Source organism: Gopherus flavomarginatus, chromosome 3 (assembly GCF_025201925.1).
Source record: "Gopherus flavomarginatus isolate rGopFla2 chromosome 3, rGopFla2.mat.asm, whole genome shotgun sequence".
In the NCBI taxonomy this organism is placed as follows: Eukaryota; Metazoa; Chordata; order Testudines; family Testudinidae; genus Gopherus; species Gopherus flavomarginatus.
In genome coordinates this window covers 68,430,391-68,455,162 of record NC_066619.1, presented here as the reverse complement: position 1 = coordinate 68,455,162, position 24,772 = coordinate 68,430,391, and the positions used below count along the sequence as shown (strand labels likewise).

Genomic DNA, 24,772 nt, shown 5'->3' with positions numbered 1-24,772 from the left:
ATTTTGATTGTCCTTCTAAAAGACCGTTTGACACAATCTTTCAATGAATTGTCTGCAAAATAAAAATGCTCAAAGGCAGAGGAAGGGGGAACGTCTTCAGTCTCAGGAACCAATATTTTATCTAATTAATGCAGCTATTTGCAAGCAACAAGCAAACTTGGTGGAAATCCCTTGGATTTTTGTTGCAATTTGGACATGTAGATTGAAGTATTTGGCAGTGCAAAGTGTTTAATTTCTCTAACCTGATAATAACATATACAACCAGGGATATTGACTCGAAGGCCTGCCACAGTGTGGGCTTTTTGGCATTACCCTTTTGATAACTCATTTAAAAGGCATTAATAAAAAACATGTCATTATGTTCAGTTAGCCAGGTGAAAGGAAATATAGACCTTCACGTATTTCATGTAACTAAAGCACCAAAAGTTACATTTAAAGAACCTCCTCTACATGTATGAAACATGTATTATGAAAGGAAAGGTCTATTTTTAGTTCCTCAGTCCTTTTACTTCTCATCTTTTTACGTGTGATCAACGTCACAGTTTTTGAAGATATTAAATAAACGATTCTACGCTACCACACTGCTTGACATGATGTGCTTTTTGAAATTATCAGCCTAGAAATAGAATTTGTCATTGCATATTATTGCTCATTCAAAGAAATACTCATCATTTTCTCCAGAAGACAACTACTAATGGAAATATGAATTCATTATACTGTAGTCAGAAAGTAAAAATGGTAGAATACAGCAAAGCAGTACAGAGATGGGATGACACAAAATCTGTTTATTTTAAATATTGCAGGTTTTCCTAATGATCAATAATATTAATTCCATGTTTTCGGTGAAAAACAGTTGTACAGAGAATTCTGGAGAAATAAGTATTATGTCAAGTGTGAAAAAGAAAAAATATATAATTCTGTTTTGTAAGGTTTTCATTTAGATAAAACTCGAGAAAAATACTGTCTACTTAAAAAATCTGGAAAGTAATTTCTGTTTTATGCAGTTAACTCTTAATGACATGTATCATTCAGCAGAGGTTCAGGGATTTTGTAACTCTTCTTTTTCAGTGATGCAGCATGATTTGATCCCCACCTTCAAGAAAGGCTGGAGATCAGCATTTGCTTTAGTCTATATGAAAGCAATGTCAAAGTCACAGAAGGAACATGTCCAAACTAATTATGAAGAGAATTATTGGCTTTGTTCATATAGGAACCCCTTTATGTTTGATGAGTGGGTAAATGATGTGATCTGGCATTCATTCTGGAGTGCATCATCATCATCATCATAAAAAAAGCCCTCGGTTGGCATTTTTGCCTACAGGCTGCTGAGAGCTGATTATTCTTCTAATCAGAGCCATCATAATCAGGGGAGACAATTAGGTAGGTTATGTCTCTGCTGATTTCTCTGTGGCCCTTAGCATCAGCTGGCTTTGAACATTCTTGAATCATATCAACAAGTATTTCTGTAATACCTGTTCTGCTCCACCTGCTGTCATTAGGACCCTCTTTTCATCTCTTGTAGTGCTAGATTTTGGGCATAATTATTTGTAGTAAATCAAGGCTGCAAGGTATTGCCATCTTTCAAAGGAGAAAACTTGCCAGACTTGCCAACAAATGGAGAGTTTAAGCATCTAGTCTGTAGCATAAAACACTACTACATGATACTGAGATAGTGTGTGTATTTGTGTCTAACCCTGAATTTCTGCCCTAACTGATACATTTTAGTCCATAAAGTAAATACATATTTAGAATAGACAGATATGTAATCAAATATACAGCATGGATGCATCATACATGCAGTGAACCTGTGTGTTTTAGTAAGTGATTTTTGCATTGCAACATGCTCTTCTCCCAGCATTTGCCTTCTGTCAGCGGTTCTGGTTTTCCATTAGTGTTTTTTCATACGGTAGATTCTGTAATGCTTAGTAGGATTTGTCATCTCCAGTGGCTTTCTTGATAGCTGAATGAATCAAATATTAGATAATGGGAATGATTCTGCTCTTTTACACCAGTGTAAATATGGAGTAACTGCACTGAAATGTGAGAACTAATCCAGAATTACACTGGTATAATGGACACCAGAATTTGGCCCAGTATCTGTTGGGATAGTCTTCTCTGCCAGAACGTTTGAGATAAGCTACATCAAAACATTTGATGACTCAGGGCTTAGCTACACTGGAGAGTTGCAGCGCTGGTGGTGAGTTTACAGTGCTGCAACTTACTCACAATCCACGCTTGCAAGGCACATACAGCGCTGCCTCTCCCTGGCTGCAGCACTGGCGGTACTCCTGCTCTGCCTGGGGTATAACGATTGCAGGGCTGGTGATGCAGCGCTGCTCTGCCAGTGTGGCCACCAAAAGCGCTGTAATTGGCCTCCAGAGTTATTCGGAGGTATCGCAGAATGCCTGTTCAGCCACTCCCAACAGCGCTGCATATACTACAAATGTGGCCACACTGCAGCGCTGGTAGCTGTCTGTGTGGCCACACTGCAGCGCTCTCCCTACACAGCTGTACGAAGACAGCTGTAACTCCTAGTGCTGTACAGCTGCAGGTGTAGCCATACCCTCAGTGATACTTCTATCTACACTCACTTGCACCAGCTTACCTTTTTATAGCACACAAAAGTTTAAGTGTAAAGTACGCTTGAGATTTTTGCAATATATAGTTTGTGTGTGACAACTGCTACTTAAGAGTATCTGCTTGAGCTACTTGATTAAAACAATCTATTCAACAAATTTAGTTCTTATGTTCACAAATTGTAAATGCAATATGGATTTTACAGATTTTTTCCATTATTTAATGTTTTTCAATAAATGTATTTGAGCTACAAATTGTGAGTGGATTGTTCACGCAAGTATCCAGTCAGGTATATAGTATTTGGAATTTGCTACTGGAGCTGTTTGACTGGTCACCTAAGTCATACAGTATTCTCTTTGCTCAGTGAATAACCTAAGCTCATAAACTTTTTCTTCCTGAAATGAATTTTATTTTGACATGAAAGCTATTTCACTTCCTGATTAAGCAAACTCTTATATGGGCCCAGAATTCTGTAGATATTCATGTAAACAAACTTAATATTTGCAAATGGTGAATAATAAAAAAAGGATAAACAGGATGAATTGAAATCCATTCTGATATGTCAAACTGTTTGTAAACCGGCTTTAAACTATTCAACCAGCTCTAAGTTTAATTCAGTAAATCCCTTAATAAAACCACTAGTTACAAGAGAAAACAGATGAACCACATATACATTTTAAAAAAAATGGGCATTAGCCCTGTAGCTAAGACATGTGAAAGAAAAAGCAGGAAGTGGCAGACAATTGCACCAAGTAATAAGATCTGTAACATATATTTTTTTTCTTAGAGGCTGCAATGTTTTTGGTTTTTTTTGGTATTTTCAGTGTAAACTTCATTGTATGTCTCCAACATTAAAATTTGCACTAAAGTATGTAAATGTTTTGAACTTGTTCAATAGTAGAAACTGTTCCAATTACTACTGTATGTTGGAATTGCCTTCACATTAAATACGACGTATTTGTCAAATTTTCAGATTGTCCTGTACTTAAATGAAACAATTCACTCTGTCAGTATGTTCCCTTTTTCTCAATAGTAGGTGAATTGACTAAGAACATAAGAACGGCCGTACTGGGTCAGACCAAAGGTCCATCTAGCCCAGTATCCTGTCTACCGACAGTGGCCAATGCCAGGTGCCCCGGAGGGAGTGATCTAACAGGTAATGATCAAGTGATCTCTCTCCTGCCATCCATCTCCACCCTCTGACAATCAGAGGCTAGGGACACCATTCCTTACCCATCCTGTCTAATAGCCATTAATGGACTTAACCTCCATGAATTTATCCAGTTCTCTTTTAAACCCTGTTATAGTTCTAGCCTCACAACCTCCTTACGTAAGGAGTTCCACAAGTTGACTGTGTGCTGTGTGAAGAAGAACTTCCTTTTTTTATTTGTTTTAAACCTGCTGCCCATTAATTTCATTTGGTGGTCCCTAGTTCTGGTATTATGGGAATAAGTAAATAACTTTTCCTTATCTACTTTCTCCACATCACTCATGATTTTATATACCTCTATCATATCCTCCCTTAGTCTCCTCTTTTCCAAGCTGAAAAGTCCTAGCCTCTTTAATCTCTCCTCATATGGGACCCGTTCCAAACCCCTAATCATTTTAGTTGCCCTTCTCTGAACCTTTTCTAGTGTCAGTATATCTTTTTTGAGATGAGGAGACCACATCTGAACACAGTATTCAAGATGTGGATGTACCGTCGATTTATATAAGGGCAATAAAATATTCTCCGTCTTATTCTCTATCTCCTTTTTAATTATTCCTAACATCCTGTTTGCTTTTTTGACTGCCTCTGCGCGCTGCTTGGACATCTTGAGAGAACTATCCATGATGACTCCAAGATCTTTTTCCTGATTCATTGTAGCTAAATTAGCCCCCATCATATTGTATGTATAGTTGGGGTTATTTTTTTCAATGTGCATTACTTTACATTTACCCACATTAAATTTCTTTTGCCATTTGTTGCCCAGTCACTTAAGCTAGTCAGGATGGTGGACTTTTTAGCTAAAGTAGTCCTGATCCTGCATGTGTTAAAATCAGTGGAAGTCTTGGGAACAGAATCTGGGTCTGTATCATTTTATAATGCTAAGTAACAATGTCAGGATGAAGGGTTTTAGTTACTATGTAACTTAAAAATAACAATGTCAGTATCTTCAGTTCAATAGAAAAAAAATCTAATTTTAAAATATAAAAACGAGTGAAACAATATTGGTCAATAAGCCCCAAAACAGTAAGAACTTGTCTTGTATGTATATGTGATCTGCAAGTTTCAGGTTGAGAAGTTTAAAATATTTGATTTTTCATGAAAGGAAGAGCAAGTTTCAATTAGTCTTAATGTAAATTTAGCCATCTGCAATGGATTAAAGGAAATAATTGTTCCATAACCTATGCATTATGAGTGTACAAACTTGAACAGATTGTGTGTTTTTATGCAACACACAGACACAAAATTTGATATTAGCCAGTAAAGTTGATTTAAACTGAGAATATTGTCTCAACAAGAAAACGTGAGTAAATTACATGGGTGAGGTAAATTAATCTTTGATATCTGAGCACATAGATATTGTGTGCAATTGTCTACATTCAGATTCCTGGAGAAATCAGTGGTTATATTGATGAAGCTTTGAGGTCTTTTTTGTTTTATCTTGCCCAGTGTGAGGATTGGCAGTGATGATGTTGTGACCTTTTAATGGGTCAAATAACCATATTTAAAATGTTAATCCTGGCCAGATCTTTTATCTTTTACCTTGTGCTACAGAGTAAGTGTCTGCTCATTAAAGTAAAATCTTTTTAACCCTCGCCCTTTGGGGACTAAGAATCAGATATTGAATACTATGACCTCCATAGCTTAGTTTCCTGGAGATGGAAAAATTAAAAAAAAAAAGTCATAAGAGAAATTACATCAGAATATTGATGATTCTTACTATAAAGGTATTTGTTATGATGTTACATCTCATAAAATGCTGTATTCACTCACTTACGTGATTTTTGTCTGATGTCAACATTGCATACAGCTGAAAAATAAGCATTTCAGTATTTGGTACCTGTGGAAATAGAGGGATAATTTGTTGAACTGTTATCTGGACAGTTAGATCCCAATTCAGGAAAACATTTAAACATTTAGTGTTGTTGTAACCATACTGGTCCCAGGATATTAGAGAGACAAGGTGGGTGAGGTAATATAAATATGTATATACAAGAAACCCACAAATCACCACATTTACCTTAAGAGATCTAGTAACCACTCCAGATACACCAAGAAATCTGATATCTAGATCGAGGCACTCAGATCCCACAGAATATGTTCCACAGTGTAGGTCCAGGATATCACCTTGACACACTTAAAACAGTCTTCACCAAACCAGGACAAGACACCAGAGAAGCAGATTGCATTGTGGAAGAGGCCACATAAAGACCCCTAGAGAACTTGCTTCAGTATGAGGAGGGGAGAGCCTCTAACTGCAGACCCCTAATTGTTACCTATTGTTCCACTCTGGAACCCATATGGGATGTCAGTAAACCATTACAATCCATATTTGATGGGGATGACATCCTGAAATAAATCTTTCCCAACCCCCTTTTCTGGCCAGTAACCAACCTTGCCATCAGTGGCAAGCTCCTCACAGATCAGGATACACCAAATCAAAGCAGCATCAGTCCCTGCCATAACAGATGCAAAACTTGCAGCCATATCTCCACGGCTACAATGATCAATACCCCCCATAACACGCATTTCAAGATCCATCGGTCCTACACATGCCCATCACAACATGGCATGTACATCATTCAGTCCCACCCTACGTTAGCAAATTGGATCAGTATAACTACGTCACTCAAGGCTGTGAAAAATCCACACCCCTCATCAATGCAGTTAAATCGACCTAACCCCCAGCGTAGATAGTGCTAGGTCGACGGGAGAATTTTCCTGTCAACCTAGCTACCGCTTCTCAGGAGGTGGAGTATCTAAACTGATGGGAGAAGCGCTCTCGTTGACGTAGGTAGTGTCTTTATTGAAGTGCTACAGCATCACAGCTGTGCCACTGCAGCATTTTAAGGGTAGATAAGCCCAAAGTGCATTAACTGCATGAATAACAGCTATGTTTGTGAAACAAGATAATCACTATGCTCTCAAATGAACTCACGCAGAGAAATGATAAAGACAAAAACACAGTATCACCCATTGGAGAACACTTTTCACGAAGTTATTATTCTATTTCTGAACTCTCTGTCCTTGTCCTCAAAGGAAACCTGCACAACAGCTTCAGGAGGTCTAACTCTGATAGACACCAAAAATCATGGACTTAAAAAAAAGACACTGGCTTTAAGGGTCATTACAACAGTCTTTAGATGTTAAGCCGCCTTTGTTCTACAGCTGTAGAGATGTTAAGTGCCCACTTCACCTTGAATAGTCCCTTGCAACATGTGTTAACTCCTTGTCTGTTCCACCCTTGTGTTTACCTGTGACTCTCTGAGGGTATGGCTACACTTGAAACTTCAAAGCGCTGCTGTGGCAGCACTTTCACGTGTGAGTGCGGTTGCAGTGCCAGCGCTGGGAGAGAGCTCTCTCAGCGCTGCACGTACTCCACATCCTCTATGGGTGTAGCTTGCAGCGCTGGGAGCCGCGCTCCCAGCACTGCGGCACTGTTTACACTGAGGCTTTACAGCGCTGTATCTTGCAGCGCTCAGGGGGGTGTTTTTTTCACACCCCTGAGCGCGAAAGTTTCAGCGCTGTAAAGCGCCAGTGTAGCCATGGCCTGAGTACCTTTCCGAGACCTGAAGAAGAGCTCCAGGTAAGCTTAAAAGAATAAAACATATTACTTCTACCCCCCCCCCCAACATGTACTTAAGTCCCATTTACTTAAGTCCCATGCATAAGGGCAATCCTGCATAGTGCTACTTTCCAGAATTGAGGCCTTAATAGCTAGATAGATATATAGCTTTAACCTTTAGCCCTCTGTAAAAACTGTGGTTAGTTGTAGCCTCCGCAGCTTAGAACCAATGTGTCAGGCTTTATTAGTTCTAATTATAATTTAAATAGAAATCTATTTCATTCCAGGGTTAACAAGATCATTCTTTTGTCTAGTGACAATGTCCTGTAAATTGCTTCAAAGTACATCAGAGCATGTATTGGAACATGTTAAGATGTGAGTAAGTGTGAAAATACCAAAACTAAAGAGCAAAAGGTGTTTATTAATAAAAGAATAAATAGTTTGGAAACAGAAACAAAATAGTCAGTGGTATGGTGGTGGAACAACTGAGTTCTCATAGCTCAGTGAAAACAATACATTACTCTGACTCATGGATCGGCAACCTTTGGCATGCAGCTTGCCAAGGTAAGCACCCTGGTGGGCCAGGCCGGTTTGTTTATCTGCTGCGTCCGCAGGTTCAGCCGTTTTCGGCTCCCACTGGCCGCGGTTCACCGCTCCAGGCCAATGGAGGCAGCGGGAAGCGGTGGCCAGCATGTCACTCGGCCCGTGCCGCTTCCTGCCGCCCCCATTGGCCTGGAGCAGTGAACCACGGCCAGTGGGAGCCGAAAACGGCTGAACCTGCGGACGCAGCAGGTAAACAAACCGGCCCAGCCCACCAGGGTGCTTACTCTGGTGAGCCACATCCCAAAGGTTACCGATCCCTGCTCTAACTAATGGCAACAATTTTCCATTTGGCAGATTTGTCTGGGTTTCTGTGAATTGTTTTTTTAGGATTTAGAAGAAGTTTGTCTGTTCTCGAATAGATCAGAAAATATAGGTGCCCAGGAGTAGTATAGAATGATGGAATCAAAATGAACAGATTTTTTTTTAATTGTAACCAATGTTGTTCCCTTGACATAAAAACTAAGTCATATATAAAATTCTTCTTAAATTTTCATCATAATAAACCCAAATTTACTGGTAAAATAATTAATCCTTTAAAGTAAATTGTTTGCCTCACTGCTGGGACATGCAGGTGTCTAGTGTGCATAATAACAAAGAGGTTTTCAGTATATTTCCCTTTACAGAAGAAATGAAAAGTTAGGGAAATAAAGAAAATGACCTCCATCTGCTCAGCATATTGTCTGCATATTTGGTAAGGGCCAAAGCCTTAAATTACCATTTGCTTTTGGGAGCCTGGATGGCATAATTTTCTTCCTAAAGCCTTTGGAATAGAAGGAGATTTATCATTCAAAGGAGTGCTCTACAGACATTTCTTGCTGTCATTGTTTTGTAGTGGGGAGCAGGTGTAAAACAGGTTTGATTATGTTTGCTACACCATAAAAATTCCCACAACAGGTGTTGTGGGGCACAGATAACCTCCCAAGGACCTTAGAAATTGAGAGAATCTGCAGAATTGAGCGTAAGAGGATTGTGCTATTAATCCAACATGTTTGACTGATTGATTGTAAGGTAGGCAGATGTATGGGCATTATATAAAGAGGATAATAGAATAATAATCTCCATTATCTATGAAGTGCATTAACATCTTACAAATAAAGGTAAAACTAAAGTATTCGCTCTGTTTTTACTCAGTCCTTGCTTTGGCCAAATTCCCATTGTAGTCAGTGGGAGTTTGAATGAGTTTGGATTAGAGGATTTGATCAAAAATAAGGAAAACCTGGAATCTCCCATTTGCTTCAGCTCATTTTATGAAAATATGAAAACATCCTTTGAAAGCCAGTGACTTCCATTTGGGCCCAGTGTTCTAAACTCATTTCCATTATGAAGTGTCTGGCTTACAATGTCACAAACTGGGAAATTCAGAGATAATACAGCAACTCAAATCTAATGTATATTCCTCCTGACAGTAAATAATTTTGCATAGCAGGTGTGCTGCAAAATGACATTGTCCTGGGGCTGATTAGAGATGAAGTTTTAACCTTAACTCTGGTAGGTTTAAATTAGTGATGGGGAATCCTTGGGAGGTTCAAAGGTTCCATTCAGGTGTTCATCAAACCTTTTGACCCAGCACAACACTTGAGTGGAGACATCTAGTGACCTGATCTGTATTCCAAGCAGGTGTTATCTCCCTCCCTTGTGATTCCCCATTACACTCCCAAATCTTTCCTTTCATATAACTGCCTCAACAAAAGTTACAGGTTCTTTCCTCTATTCTTAGCCCCCTTGTCTTTGAAAACCCATATAGCAATAGCGTATTTGGCTATTGTTGCTGGACATTTCAAACGTCCTGGTACTTTTGGGTTTCCCCTAGGGTTGTATGCAAGCTTAACACATTTCATTCTTCTGATCTAGGATTTCAGAGAGACTTCTTTTGAGGTACACTCTGGGGGAAGGCTCGGAGTAACAGGATCTTTTAAATGATTAGCAGACTAAGGGCAAGCAGAGAGAGCCTACCATATTTCCCATGGTAACAGGAAGGGCACTGGATTAATATTGGATGTGGTGGGGAGCAGAAGAACAAGGGATTACAGTGTGTAAGAAAACCAGGAGAAATAGATGGAACAAGGAGTGAAGAGTTGGGCTTTGGTTTGAGTTTCATTTCAGATCAGAAAAGCCAGGAGAGACACTGGAGCAGAGGAGGTTGGGTGACAATGGAATAGGATTTTCTGTACCTGAAGAACTGTTTCAATAAGGCCAGTACTTATTTTGTCAAACTGCTTCACTCCTTCTTAATATAATTTTTATGTTTCCTTGTTTGTCTTTTTAAGTATTAGTTTAGTAATCATTCTTTTTAAAAGGAGAAACTGTTCACGTATAAATATCTATAAAATAGTGTAAACGTGCTCATAGACAATCATGGCTCCAATCATTTCGGCCTATAATAAATAGGTAATGTGTTTATAGAAAATACTGCCTTATGGGTGCATGATTGGGAGTGCCTTATTACTGTTACATTCACAGTAGAGATAAGGAAAGCAAGCAAACTCCTGAATTTAATTTGTCTATAGTATTCTCTAATTCTTATCTTAAACTGTAGTGTAGCAGCCTCTGCTCTTAAAACAACTGTGGTGTCCTACCAAAAAGGTGGCCATGATTCAGCTGTGGGAGAAGTGATTTCTGTACAGGCTGAAGGTGATGAATGTACATACTTTGCTGAAGCCTTTTGGGATGAAAGGTACTGTGACGAGATTAAGGGTGCATTTTAGTAATGAGGGTGCATTTTGAAAGTTATGCTTTCAAAGAGTCTTTTTCTTTCAAAATAAAATGGTCAGATTCTTTCTCATGTTGCATCCCTTATTCATGTTGAGAGGAAGTCATACATATGAAAAGGAGTCATTTGAGGGTTAAGTGCTATTGAATGTGATTAAGAGATGCAGAATCAAGTAAACCCCATAATGGGAATATAATTGGAAACAGTAAAAATTTTCAAAATGGTAAAAAGTTCTGTGTGCGCCCACTGTATAGAATTACCATATATCATTTACTAGAACTCATTCAGTTAAAACAATTGAATTGTTGTCCAACAGACAAAATATTTCAAAGATTACAATCTGCTTTATAGGGCTTGAAATATGTGTTAACTACTTATGATAAACACTCTCTTTGACCTTGTATTTAACTGTTACACTCTGAGTATGTTTCCAAGACCTGAAGAAGAGTTCAGTGTAAGCTCAAAAGCTTGGTCCAATAAAAAATATTAGCTCACCCACCATATCTCTCTAATATCCTGGGACCAACATGGCTACAACACTGAATACAATATCTCAGCACGTTCTCTTACGCCAGATACCAAAACACAGATTGTATTACAGACTAAAATTGTCATTTTAAAAAGCAAAACGGAGCTATTTGAATCATATTGAAGCATAAAACTCTCCCTTGAATCAGTATCTTTCTATTTTGTTTGAATTGAATAATTTACAGAGGTACATTTCTCTGGAAAAAATGTTTTAAGTGTACTTGTTCTGAGACTATGCGTACCAACATTCAGTCTGATGGCAAATTTAATAGACTAGTTGTACTGTAAGTCTTTATAAAAAATAACAATATTAGAATAATATTTCTAACAATAATAGCTTTACTTGATGCTGCTGTAATCTCTAATATAGAACTGTATTTTTTTTCTTTTAAATTTCAGTGTGCCTGGAATACAAGATTGTCTTTTTAAAAGACTTGAATATAGAAAGTTAAAAAGAGAGAAGTTTCAATTATTAAATGTTTGTCTGGAACCCTCTCTAAAATTGCTTGTTAGATGTCATTAAGGTCAATCTTTTTTTTTTTCCTCGTGATCTCATAACTAAACATGGTGAACTATTTGTTACAAACAATTTATTCATTGATTGTGGCCCATTTTTCTGATATTAAATAGTCTGTGAATAGATAACTTTTTACACATTTGTTATTCTTAATGGTTCAAATAGATTTGACAAATGTATTTGAATTTATGGATTATTCATGACCTATTCATAGCAAGTACCAATTTGAGGATTAGATATTAGGATTTCCCTGATTTAGTAGTTAGTTCCCTGTCGCATTGTTTAGCTTACATTCTCTGATTTGATCCTCTTACTTTTGTAGATCCTGATTCACAAAACCATCTGTATTCAGGACAGCACTTCATCGTTTGCATTAACTTTAAGCACTCATTAAAGCCCATTGAAAACTACTATAAGCAAGGGTCATGCTACTATTCAGTTGTTGAGATCCTACAATATATTTTGCAAATAGTTGTGAGAGAGCTACCCATATTGTATTTTAAGATACATAGGTCTTGAAATAACTGTTTTTTCCTTCACAGTAACAATATTTTCAGTATATTACAAAAACTGTTTAATCACAGAAGTAAAAGTAGTGTACCCAAGACTAACAAAATACAAGGAAACGGACCATAACTGAGTTGTCTGGTGGCATCCTAAAAACTAACAGATTTATTTGCGCATAAGCTTTCGTGGGTAATGCCCTGAAGAAGTGGGGTTTTTACCCACAAAACCTTATGCCCAAATAAATCTGTTAGTCTTTATGGTGCCACCGGACTCCTCATTGTTTTTGTGGATACGGCTACCCCTCTGATACTTCATAACTGAGTTGGAAATTAACAATATACTTAACTTTCCTAGAAAGGTGAAATAGGAATTCTATATTTTTGCAGCACCCTCCCATAGACTAAGGTAGAGAGCTTATATTATACGTTGCTTTTTGGATGTTCACGTTGCTTGAATGGAACCAGGTTGGATCATTTGTGGCGTTAGGTGTTGCTATTAAAAAGTGGTTTTTCATCTTACTGCACTGTTTTATAGGACATGGCATTGATGCCATTTAGGTGAAAAGTTGTGAAATTATGGCAGTACATATGAAGTTTGTTAAACATGAAAATAAAGGAATTTTTTTGTGAACAACATATAACTCTTTGCTGCTTTTACAGATCCAGGCTAAGACGGCTACCCCTCTGATATATAATTTTTGTGTTTGCCGATAATGAAATTAATAGTTAATGTAATCCAGCTAACTTTTAGCAATCCCAGTAGCTGTTTTTTTAATTCTAAATTGATCACTAAACACTTAAAATAAAAGTTTATTAATCACTTCAGAGATTAATTATAAGCAGGTGTATAAACAGTTGGAACATTTTATACAGCTGGTAACTATATTTGCCTAAATATAAATTCACTGTCATTTACTGTCCAAGTCTTCAGCTGGTATAAATGGACATAGCTGTTTTCCCATAGAGTATTGAAGTCAGCAGAGCTATGCTGATTTACACCAGCTGGCTCTAATTCTGTAGTCTGACTTTAATATATTAGTGGAAAAATTTGTTTGCAAAGATGACCTGCATTAGCGTCAGTGAACTATTTATTCTGTACTCCTCAAGGTGGAAATTGACTCCACTTTATCTATATCAATCACATTGTAGGTCAACACGCCTGTCGTGCAAGTGTTCTTTCTTTGGCTTTGAGTGTGAAAAACAAGACCTTTCAGCAAATGGGGCATTGTTTTCCGTATCCATTAATAGATGTCAGTGCATGCCTCAGGCAGGATTAATAAATACCAATCATGGAATCATATTCCGTCAAGCCTGATAGACTGTGGCTTCTAGGTTAGACACATGGTCAACATATGTTGTTATGCAGTGAAAATCTGGACTGTTTAGCACTAATTTATAATTATTAGTGCCCTGTATTTGCCCAGTTTAATCTGGCCCCTAATCTCTGCTGATCCTAAAGCGTGCATGCTAGTGTGCCTGAAATCTGAAAAGCAGACTGTGCTGTTCATTTAAAAAAATATATCTGCCAGTTAATAAATAAGTTTGTTGAGATGTCCTAGGCTGGGGCATGAATATTGATGTGGATCTTGTGTTTACAAGTAAGTTTATATTACACATAATATAAAAGGAATATCTTGAGAGTGAATTTCTGTGAATATCTGCGGGGGAGTGAGTGTGACTTTGGGGAACGAGTGGCACGTATTTTGATGGCAATGTATAGAAATGTGTCAGTGTTAATTATCAGCCTCACATTCCACCTCAGATAATTGGAATAAATGTTGAGAGCCAGGCCATGAGTACCGCTGCTGGATAGAACTAATATAAACAAAAGTAATTGGGAAATCCACATTGAGCACATGTCTAAAATCAACATAGCAAAGAGGCTGGCATTGTCTCAGGCATTATGGTTCCACAGTCTGCATAAAGAGTGTGGAAACCCAGACTGACTTGCATGTCTGCTTGGGCGTGATATCCTGCAGTTTGTGTGACTCAGGTCATCAGTACTGAAGTTTAATGTGTAAGTCTAAGGGTATGGCTACACTTGAAATTTCAAAGCGCTGCTGCGGCAGTGCTTTGAAGTGTGAGTGTGGTCGGAGTGCCAGCATGCATGTAAACCACATCCTCTACGAGTGTAGCTTGCAGCGCTGGGAGCCGCGCTCCCAGCGCTGCGGCACTGATTACACTGAGGCTTTACAGCGCTGTATCTTGCCGCGCTCAGGGGGGTGTTTTTTCACACCCCTGACCGCAAAAGTTGCAGCACTGTAAAGTGCCAGTGTAGCCAAGGCCTAAGGGTTTGGCTACACTTGCAGCTGTACAGCGCTGGGAGTTAAAGCTGTCTTCGTACAGCTGTGTAGGGAAAGCGCTGCAGTGTTGCCACACTGACAGCTACCAGCACTGCAGTGTGGCCACATTTGCAGCGCTGTTGGGAGTGGTGCATTATGGGCAGCTATCCCAGCGTTCAAGTGGCTGCAACGTGCTTTTCAAAAGAGGGGGGTGGGGTAGAGTGTGACAGGGAGTGTGGGGGAGAGAGTGGATTTTTGGAGCTGACACTGTGTCAGCTCCCTGCCTTGCAAATTTCGACCACTTCCCCCACCCCTCTCTCATTCTCTCTTAAATGCAAATAGCCTTCAGACCAGATAAGCATCTGCTCCGAGGGACTCCCTCCCTCCCCCCCCCGCTGTTTCTCTCCTCAAGCACACGCTAGCTGTGGACATTCCCTGCCTGCCTCTGTTCGAGCAGACAATTGCTTTGTTTGTTTTTTAGATAAGCAGCTCCGGGAGCCCCAAGTTCACAACAAAACAAAGAGAGTTCTTTAGTTAAAAGCGTTATGGGAAAATTCCGGAGGTCAGTTACAGCATAGTAAGATTAATCACTGTTTACACTGGCACTCCAGCGCTGCAGCACCAGTGCTGTTCTCTTTATTCCTCTTGTCCATGTGGAGTACAACCAGCGCTGTAGCCAGGGAGATACAGTGCTGTATGTGCCTTGCCAGCGTGGACGGGGAGTAAGTTGCAGCGCTGTAAAGCCACCACCAGCGCTGTTACTCTCAAGTGTAGCCAAGCCCTTAGTAATGCTTTTGACAGAATAAAGACTCCTCCTCTACCCTCCGTTCCTCCTTCCCCCTCCATCTGTCTCAGTAAGTTAAATGCCCACAGCAATGAAAAAATCAATAAACAGGTAGAGGCTGCAGTTGCAGGGATTAAAGCTATCAAAGCTGGGAGAAGCTGAGGATGGGAGTCTGACCTCTTTGGGATCCACTCTAACATGCCGCACAGCATGAGGGTATCCCTTATCACTCTCTTACTTTATCGTCCTCATGTCTTGGCATGACTGTGCCACTGAAGCCCACAGACCAGACAAGTGCTTCACTTCACAGGCTGTAACAGAACAAAAATTCTTAGAGATGAAAAGGAGGGGCACTTGTGTTTACTTTGAACCAAAGTTCTTTTTCAAATGCACACTTTGAGAAAGGACAGTGCTATTAAAAGGAATGAAAAATGTCCACATCATCAATAGGCAGTGTGGAAAGGCTGTGAAGTTAAGTGAGTAAAGGTGTTACAGTACTTGAGCATCCCTAGAGCACTCAGATTTATAGGTGGGAAATAAATGTTGATTTCTTTGTTTCTCCCTCCCTCTTATGTTTTCTCAGGAAAGAGCAATTAGTTTCTATTTTTTATGATTGTATTATCATTGCATATATATCTTTCTGGTGTGCTGGCTATAAAAAGACAAAATAGGACCCGGCTGTACAAATAAACATAGTTATGAGTGTGAGGAGGATATGTTAATAGTAAATAGAACACACACATTTTGGCATAGTTAATAAACAGCTTTTAAAAAGAAGTCCTCTGTATTTTTAAGTCTGATGCCATTGGTAGTTGCTTTAACGTAGCCACAGTTTCATATGCAGCACTGAGGCTGGGAAATTTTTTGAGGGCTTAGTGCTTTTAATGGAATTTGCATAGAATGTGCTATCTGAAGACATTATACTTATACACAAGAGAAAACAAAATAGGCTATATTATTTTTCTGCTCAAATCCACCCTTTTCTCTTTTATTTGGTACAGTCTCTGAGATAATGCCACCAAAACAAACCTTGCCCTGCCGACTATAGTTTTCTCAGCGTGGAGGGTCAATTTTAACCCTCAGGACTGCTCAGTTCTAAATGTGTTCCTTTGATTAAAAACCAAAGGTTAAGTTAGCTTTGCTCCCCTCCTTCTTCCCACTCCTCATCTCTTTAAATAAGTTGTCTGTTGGTTTTAGCATGTAGCATGATGTGCCATGTATGTTGGCAGTTTATCAGAAAGGTAAACTTGTTGTTTAACAAAAAATAAAATGTCTGCAATGAACAGAGTGATTGATAACCAGGAGGCAAAGGATAAATTCCAAAGGGAAGGCAAACTATATGAACTGGCCCTGCGCTCTTGAAACCCAGCGTAATGCCATTCCATTCTGTACCAATCCACTGTGCTATCTCGTCTTTGACTCCCTCCAGTTTCCCCCATTCCAAGGAGTATGCCGTGTTTTGTAGCCAGTGCGGGAAGGCAGCAGGAATAAGAGGTGAAGTTAGGTCCCTGGCACGTTTGTACAAAGTGAAAAGGCAGGAAGACCATCTCAATTTTTCCTACAAAGGCAATAGGTTGTTGCAGTCCATTGTAAAACAATAATTTGAAGTCTGATGAACTCTCAAGTTCAGGGACTGAATTCTGCTCAGCTATGTAATTGTGATGAAAGTGGGCCAATGAGAGCAGAGACTTGCGCACAGTCTTTTGGGTGCCTGTCTTCTCATGGAAGCCTGACAATTGCAGAGCAGCTTTAGCTGAATGTATGTGACCATGTCTTATTTTGATCAGCTGTATCATAGCAAAGACATGTAATTATCATAATCTAACAATTAGTCTGGCATCCTTTCCCAGTGTTTAATTACCACGATAAATGATAATTTAATAAAGGACTTAGTGACAAGAGAATAACTTTCACTCTGCTTCATGTACTTAAGTTGCCTCTTTGTCTAGGCATGATTTTGTGGCATTGCTTGAAGAACAGTCTTGATGATCATTTTCCCTATTTGTTCTATCAGTCATTATTTTGTCTCCTAATATTCTTTTCTTATAATATTTGAACTTCTCCTAACTTGTGAAATGGTAACATATCACTCACTCTCTTACTTTATCACCCAAAAGGTCATGGTCAAATCTTCTTTATTATTTTCATTTTTGTTTGTTTGCTTGCTTTCTGAGGTTGGTAATACACTTTTAGGTGCTCTAAAATGTCATTTATTATTTCATTATACGCTTTTTTTAGCATCTGGAAAATGCTGAATATTCTTCTGGTTTGAATGGAGATGAAATTAAAATAGCTCTTTGATTACTTCATTGTTTGTGCATCAGAATTAGTGATGATGTCAGCACAGCTATATGAACAGAGTTTATTAAATGGTGTAACAAAGCTAGTAAAGGGAGCAGAAAAACATTAATGGGTGCCACAAAAATAGCAGCTGGAAAATAAATTAACAGCAATAAAATTATGTACTTAACCCCACAATCCCCGAGGTTATTAGTAAGCACGAAACTGTCCCCATCACACAGTAGAAATATTAAGGTAGATCAAATATGTGTCCTGGGGGGACTGTTTAAAAGAACAAAGAATAAATAGACATAGGTTTTCCTGTTATGAGCTACCATGCTTCCGTCAGGATTCAATGGAAGTATGAGTTTAACTTTGGATGTTAAAAGGTTTTGAATAAATCTGTTTCTTGGGAGTTGATTAAACCACTGATAATGTGTTGATTATGTCATTATAAGTAACACAGCACACCTATAAAAGGGATCAGTGCTGCTTTGGGTAGATACATACATCAAATACATCTGAATGGACATCAAAATGTTGTAATAGTAGATATCAATATCTCTCCAAGAAGGATTTAATTTTGTGTAAGATTGTACTATATTATTTCACGCACAAATACCCAAATACATTCAACCCTCAGAACAAAAACCTTCTACTGTGCTGTTTCTGAAGAAGCCCAGCTAGTTCATTCATTTGTTCTTTCTTTCCCACTCTCCTGTTAAATTTATGTTAAAAATTTGTTTGATCACTGAGCCTGATTCATTGTTGCCCTGCACTTTGTGTCGTCAGTAACACTAGGACAAATGGGTGTTTAATGTTCTGATTTGGTAGTGTCCACTTTGTATTAACAACTATGAAAGATGCGAGGCAACAGAGAATCAGGGCCACTATCTGCAATTGACTACTCCTGGAGCTATAATCAAGACTAGAATTTCAGCATTCATAGTTACAACACTTACTTGAACTAAATTCTTGTTAAAATTAAAGACCTTTCATCCATTTGAGAGAACAAACTGAGCGAGGGAAGGGATGACACTGTAGAAGGAAGTGTTTCCTGGGCACTCAGTTTGAAATAGAGGGGCTGCTAGTAGAATAAGTACTTAAGAAAGGATATGACTAATATGATCTGTATGGGAGAAGCAACAAGCAGAAGCTAATGCAGTTTTTTATCCATCTATATGATAATGGGCAATTAATGTCAGTTGCGCTATTTTTTAAACCAGGTTTTTATATTGTTTATTTAAAGAGAGAAAGAAAGAAAAGAAAGTGACATAGAGCAGCATGCAAAATACCATTTCAGTCTAAATATCTAGTTAAATAAATCATTTCTTATTTCAGTAGCCAACAGTTATTAAATTCAAAATGAGGCTTGCATATGCTTCAGACTTTATAATTGTGAAAAAATGCATGTACACAGACTATCTGCTTGAATTTGCCTTAATGGATAAGCAGAGCACCAGAATTAGGTTCAAAACATTTTTGTCAGCATCATGTATCTCATTTACATTGTCATGTAGCTTTTTCACCATGTCCTGAATTTCTGGTGCTGAGGATTAAAAAAAAACAAAAACAGGAGGCATCTGAGAAATTAAGTATCCTTATGTCTGTTGTTTTGCCCAACTATTCTATAGTGGTGTCAGTTTAAGTTTTGTATAATGAACTGATATGTGTAGGTTATGGAGACATTTTGGGTTAGAAAGTACTTAGCTATCTGTTTTTGTGTTTCTAATGCCTCTTACCACCTTGCAGCCTATTAGCCAGCTCAGTAGTATGTAAGTTTCCATGGCACTGAATGAATGTCACGTGACAGAAAATAAAGATTAATTATTTGAAGGATAGACATGTTTTGCTGTGTGTAAGAGAAAGCATAAAAAGAAAATTGGCATTATTGACAAAAGGAATATTTGCAGAACCCTCCTGGCTGTAGGGTCGTCTCCCGCCGTGTCCCCCTCCCGCCATTCAATTTTGAGACAAAGTAGCCCTGGCTGCTTTCTCCTTAATCTAGCTCCTGATCCTGTCTTGGGTCTGTGAACATGAAGCTCTACCCTATGGCTCTAATTGGGTATGGAGTCCACATGAGTGGATCCCAATGCAGGATCAGGGCTGACGTGAGGAAAATTAAATGAACATTTCTGGCTTTGGGAGAGACAATAGGAGAGCATAAGGTTTACATTCTGAGCTGAAAGGAATGACAGAAGTGGGGGAGGAGGAAGATGCTTGTTATGACATAAACACAGACTGCTGTTTTCTCATTATTTCTCAAAACATATTTGTAAACTAATTCCACCTCCCTTCTCTGTGTTGCCGTATTCTATATGTGGTTGGCTAACAGGAGCTGATATATGCTTTTATTTAAAGCCAAAGCTTTGTCTCACTCTAATATTTGGTTTCACACTAATAATATTAGGTTTGCAGCTGGTAAATGTCAAATATATTCCCTTTGGATTCAGTTTAGGGTTCTTGAAAGGCTGTTTCATCTTCTAGTTTTGAGGCCTCTAGATGATAGATTAGCCAGTTACTAATAAGCATACTTAACTGTTTAATACAAGAAGTGTCCTTTCTCTTTTTGTTTTCCCTTTCTGAGCATAATGTGGCAATTGAAGAAGGGAGAATTTGGTCTTAATATACTCTGATAGGCACGTTGGAAATTATGCAACCTCACTGGTAAAATAAAATAAGTTTTGAAAATCCAGTGAGCCTCTGTTCCACTTAGCTTGGACTCACATTAGCTTGGTTACTGGATCCCACAGATCATTACGGGAGAGGAAATAAACGTCCTGTCTGCTTCCTTCCTCTCTAGTATCGATTCTGTCTCCTTTCAGTATTGCTGTTTCTATATTTATGGAGGGAAGAGACTTCACTCAGTTGCTTGATAAAATATCTGGTGTATGTTTTCCCTGAAGCAGGTTCACTGTTGTGCCAGCAATATCAGCTAAAGACCAATTTACACCACTTTAAATATGTGCCATCATCTTCCTTTTTCAGACATTTAAATGTGAATGCTTTTTGGCGATAGCAAATGATTATGGAATGAAAGTACAGACACTGTAGGGAAAAGTGATGAAAAAAATACCAAGAGAAAAAAAATGACTTAGCTGTGCACTTCAGCGGCAAATCTACTTTGCAGTTAGTGTTTCCTTCAAGGCTTTCCATTTCCAGATGTCCATATTAGTGACATGGGAGTAAACTGAAGAGCTTGAAGAAGACCATATGGTCCATGACTTTTAGAGGCAGAAGGAAGTTCAGCCAGTGCTTAATTTCTGCTGGGGCTGAGCCTGGACTCCTTTAGGCTTGGCAGTTCATGGCCCTGGGCTCCCAGCCAGCAACCATTGCTCTCCAGCCACCCAGCTCTGAAGGCAGCACTGCCACTCACAGCAGCACAAAAGTAAGGGTGACAATACACCATACCATGCCACCCTTCTGCACTGCTGCTGGTGGCTGCCCTGCCTTCTGACCTGGATACCCAACCAGCAGCCACTGCTCTTTGCCCACCCAACTTAAGCCCCAGCACCTTTTTCATTACAAATTAAGCACTGAGGTCATCTCTATTAAAAAGTAATGGTCAAGGAGAAAAGTTAGGTCATGGGGTTTTTTTTATTCAAAGGAATAAAATGGAAGGACACCACTAGAAAGGGATTAGACAATTTCAACATTTAAAATATTAGATGGAGCAGGTCTTCCATTTCTAGTAGAGATGAAGTTTAGATTACAGATTTTTATTAATCTATCCCTTTATTTATATCATACCCATTTACCATAGCCTTGGTTCTTAAGCTCCCATCCCTAAACCATAATTGTCCCTCTCTATTTGGGAGAGGCCTAGTACCAAGGAACCTGGTGAATAACAGTGCAGGAAAGTTTACAGTATCTGCATGTTTGCAATGTCTGCATGTGTAACACACACACCTCCTGGGTGTGGTGTTCTGTCCCATCTAGTGGCACTGAGACCACTTAGAGAGAGATAAAATGAGTCTGCTCTACAGCCTTAGCTAACAGCTTTTAGCTCCTGCGGTAGAGGCTCATGCAATAAGGGCTGGTCCACACTACGGGGGGGAAATCGATCTTAGATACGCAACTTCAGCTACGTGAATAACGTAGCTGAAGTCGAATATCTAAGATCGGATTACTCACCCGTCCACACCGCGCGGGATCGATGTTCGCGGCTCTCCCTGTCGATTCCAGAACTCCGTTGGGGTTGATGGAGTTCTGGAATCGATATAAGCGCGCTCGGGGATCGATATATCGCGTCTAGATTAGATGCGATATATCGATCCCCGAGCAATCGATTTTAACCCGCCGATACGGCGGGTAGTCTGGACGTGGCCTCTGATACAGAGATCCACAGTTCGATCCTGCCCGGGGTCTGTCGGTGTTACAAGCGGGGACTCGTCTGGGATTTCAACTAGGAAGACACTGAAGCTCAGGACACGCTTCCTCAGCTAGGGGAAGTATGTAACCCACACACTTTCTGGGTGTGGTGTTCTGTCCAATCTAGTGGCACCGAGACCACTTAGAGAGAGAGTTAAATGAGTCTCTCTACAGCCTTAGCTCATAGCCAGTCAGCGTTACACTTGTACAATGGTTAAAGCCAGGTAGGTCACATTCTTACTCTTCTTTTTCATTAAAAAATAGAATTTTAGAAAAAAATAAATAAAGAGATTGTTGGGAAAATTGGACTTCTGTATACATAACTCACAAGATATCCCTGTTCGTAACCTCTAGGATTCAACTAATGATTTAGATAAATGAGATTTTGTTTGAAATGGTTGTAGTTCAAAAAGACTTTTCCGTATTACAGGAGGAAACCATAAGGCTGTGTGTTGGCTAGAATTATACAGCTATTTCAGGCTTTTTCCTTTAAAAATCTATGGTATTGAAGCAAAATTATTGTAGGGATATGACAAAGAATAGTTTGCTCTGAATATTTCCTTGGAGGACCAGCAGATCATTGCTTTTCTCTGAAATTAGGTAGAAGGACCCAGGTGGCAGATTTCAAGCTCATCAGGTATTTAAAATATGCCCTTCAGTTGAAAAGAAGTATTCTAGTTAAACCTGTCATTATCCCGTTATCTTTCTGTGATGCACTTGACAACTGTAGCAGTCAAAGGAAGAAGCCACAGGTAGTGATGGGCAGTCAGTCTGAAGTGGAATGGGTCAGTGTTTGATTGCACTAGTTGCCCTAGGGGAAGTTCACATCCATTGACAGACTTACAGATGTTGGTTTGTGGAATCTTTAAATGTATCAGGGTGGGCTCACGTGGAGGTGTTGAATTTCTTCTCATAGTTTCTTCCACAAATCATGCCGGGCATTAGAAAGGCAAAGTAAGTAACACGTGCTAAACCTCCTCCTTTGAATGTCCAAAGAATCTTTATTAATAATAATATAAAGGAGTGCATCTGGGCCACTGCCTTGCACTACGTTTCTCATCTGGCTCTCATTCAGAACTGTCAGGTTAGGCCAAGTGCTGATGATTCATATCCCAGAATCCTTTTATCTGAACATGGCAATATCTCCTCTGTGTACTTTGGCAGCAGAGTTACACTGCCTTTCAAATATCTTTAAAAAGCAATCCAGGTTTTTCTTCCATCTTGACAAAGTGTTGCCAGTAATGAAGAAAAGTAAACGTAGTTGTGCTGCTGTAGTCAATTTAAGTACTTTTGCCAAATCAGCTTGTAGCACAGAAGTGATTACTGCTGGGTTTGGTGGGAATTGGTGATTTTTTGTGCGTATGTGTCTGTGTTGATGTGTATAGTGAGACTGATTTGGTGAACCTACTGCATTGTCTCTTTCTTTTCCTCTTTTTGCTTAATTTTAAATTAAAAAAAAAAACTTCTGAAAACCATAGGAGAAAATACACTTTAACTTAGTGTACATTAGCAAGAAGATAATTCTACAGGGTGAAGGAAGAAAAGTGTGAATGATCATGGTACTGCATAAACAAGTGCTACTCTGCTGATGTCAACAGAGTAACATCCATTTACACCAGGAGTGAATTTGGCCAGGATTATTTTTAAAAGTGAATGGTGTGGCTGAACTGAAATGAAGTGGAAGTAATGACATTATCATCCTAGAAAGAGAAATCTGTAGCTAAGTATCCTGAGTTAACTCTATCTTTTGTCTTCATGTTTCATTTAATTTTAGATTCCAAAGGGGTGACTACCACATTGATGTCTGCATCAATGATTATTTGGATGTGTTCTGCCCTCACTATGAGGATTCGGTGCCAGAAGATAAGACTGAACGCTATGTTCTTTACATGGTGAACTTCGATGGCTATAGCTCCTGCGATCACACCTCCAAGGGATTCAAGAGGTGGGAATGTAATCGGCCACATTCACCGAATGGACCATTGAAGTTCTCAGAAAAATTCCAGCTCTTCACTCCCTTCTCTCTAGGATTTGAGTTCAGGCCAGGCCGGGAATATTTCTACATCTGTGAGTATATGGAGATTTGTCATTGTTGCACAACAGATGTAAGAAACCAGGCTAACTTTTTCACCTATGTTTTATGTAGCTGCAAAGGACCAGCCTATATGTGCGGCAGATGTCTCTTAATAAATTCAGGATCCCCAGATTCATTAGCTGGGAATCTAGAGTAAAAAGTAGATTAAAAGCAGTTTCTTTTCCCCACATGAAATAGCATGTCAGCCTGTTCAATGAACTTTTGCTGACATTTAAAGCTAGAGATATTAGTATAGTTTTTCAAACATTATAAAAATTGTCAGGGAAAAATAATTAACTTTGTATGCATAAGTCCGTAACTGTTCTTATTTTTGTGACTGAAATACCCCTGTCGTCATCGTCATCATCAGAAGGGAAATTCTGTATACCCTGAATGTGCTATAGCTGCATGTGCCAACATTGTTTGAAGTAATAATGTCTTGGGTGAATACTTCTTGCATCAAACCAAAGAGAACTTTATTCAAAGCAGCTATTTCTTTAATTGTGGGGGATATGGAATGCAATGGAAGCAGGTTCCAAGGAAATTAGCCTGAATGAACACCTGCATCAGTAAAAAGTGATGGTGAATGCTATGTGCTGCAAGCAGTGTTCCAAGCAGACCTGCACTAATACTGCTTTAGGCATGAGAGAGATGAGGAAGCGGGGAAACCTAGAGGAGAGGCAAGATAACTGCTGGGGATAAAGGAATAAAAATATCAGGAGGCTAAAACTGGAAAGTTGAGCTAACTGGGATTTCATGATCTCATAA

At 39.1% G+C, this 24,772-nt stretch overlaps 1 protein-coding gene across 2 annotated transcripts in view; it reads left to right on the top strand.

The window, feature by feature from the left end:
- Nucleotides 1–24,772, top strand: part of EFNA5 (ephrin A5) — a 285,432-nt gene that overhangs the window by 206,819 nt on the left and 53,841 nt on the right. For both annotated transcript variants that reach the window (XM_050945977.1, XM_050945976.1), the window contains exon 2: nt 23,705–23,997. In XM_050945977.1, the coding sequence (XP_050801934.1) occupies nt 23,705–23,997 (293 nt within the window). The remainder of the gene's footprint in view (nt 1–23,704; nt 23,998–24,772) is intronic.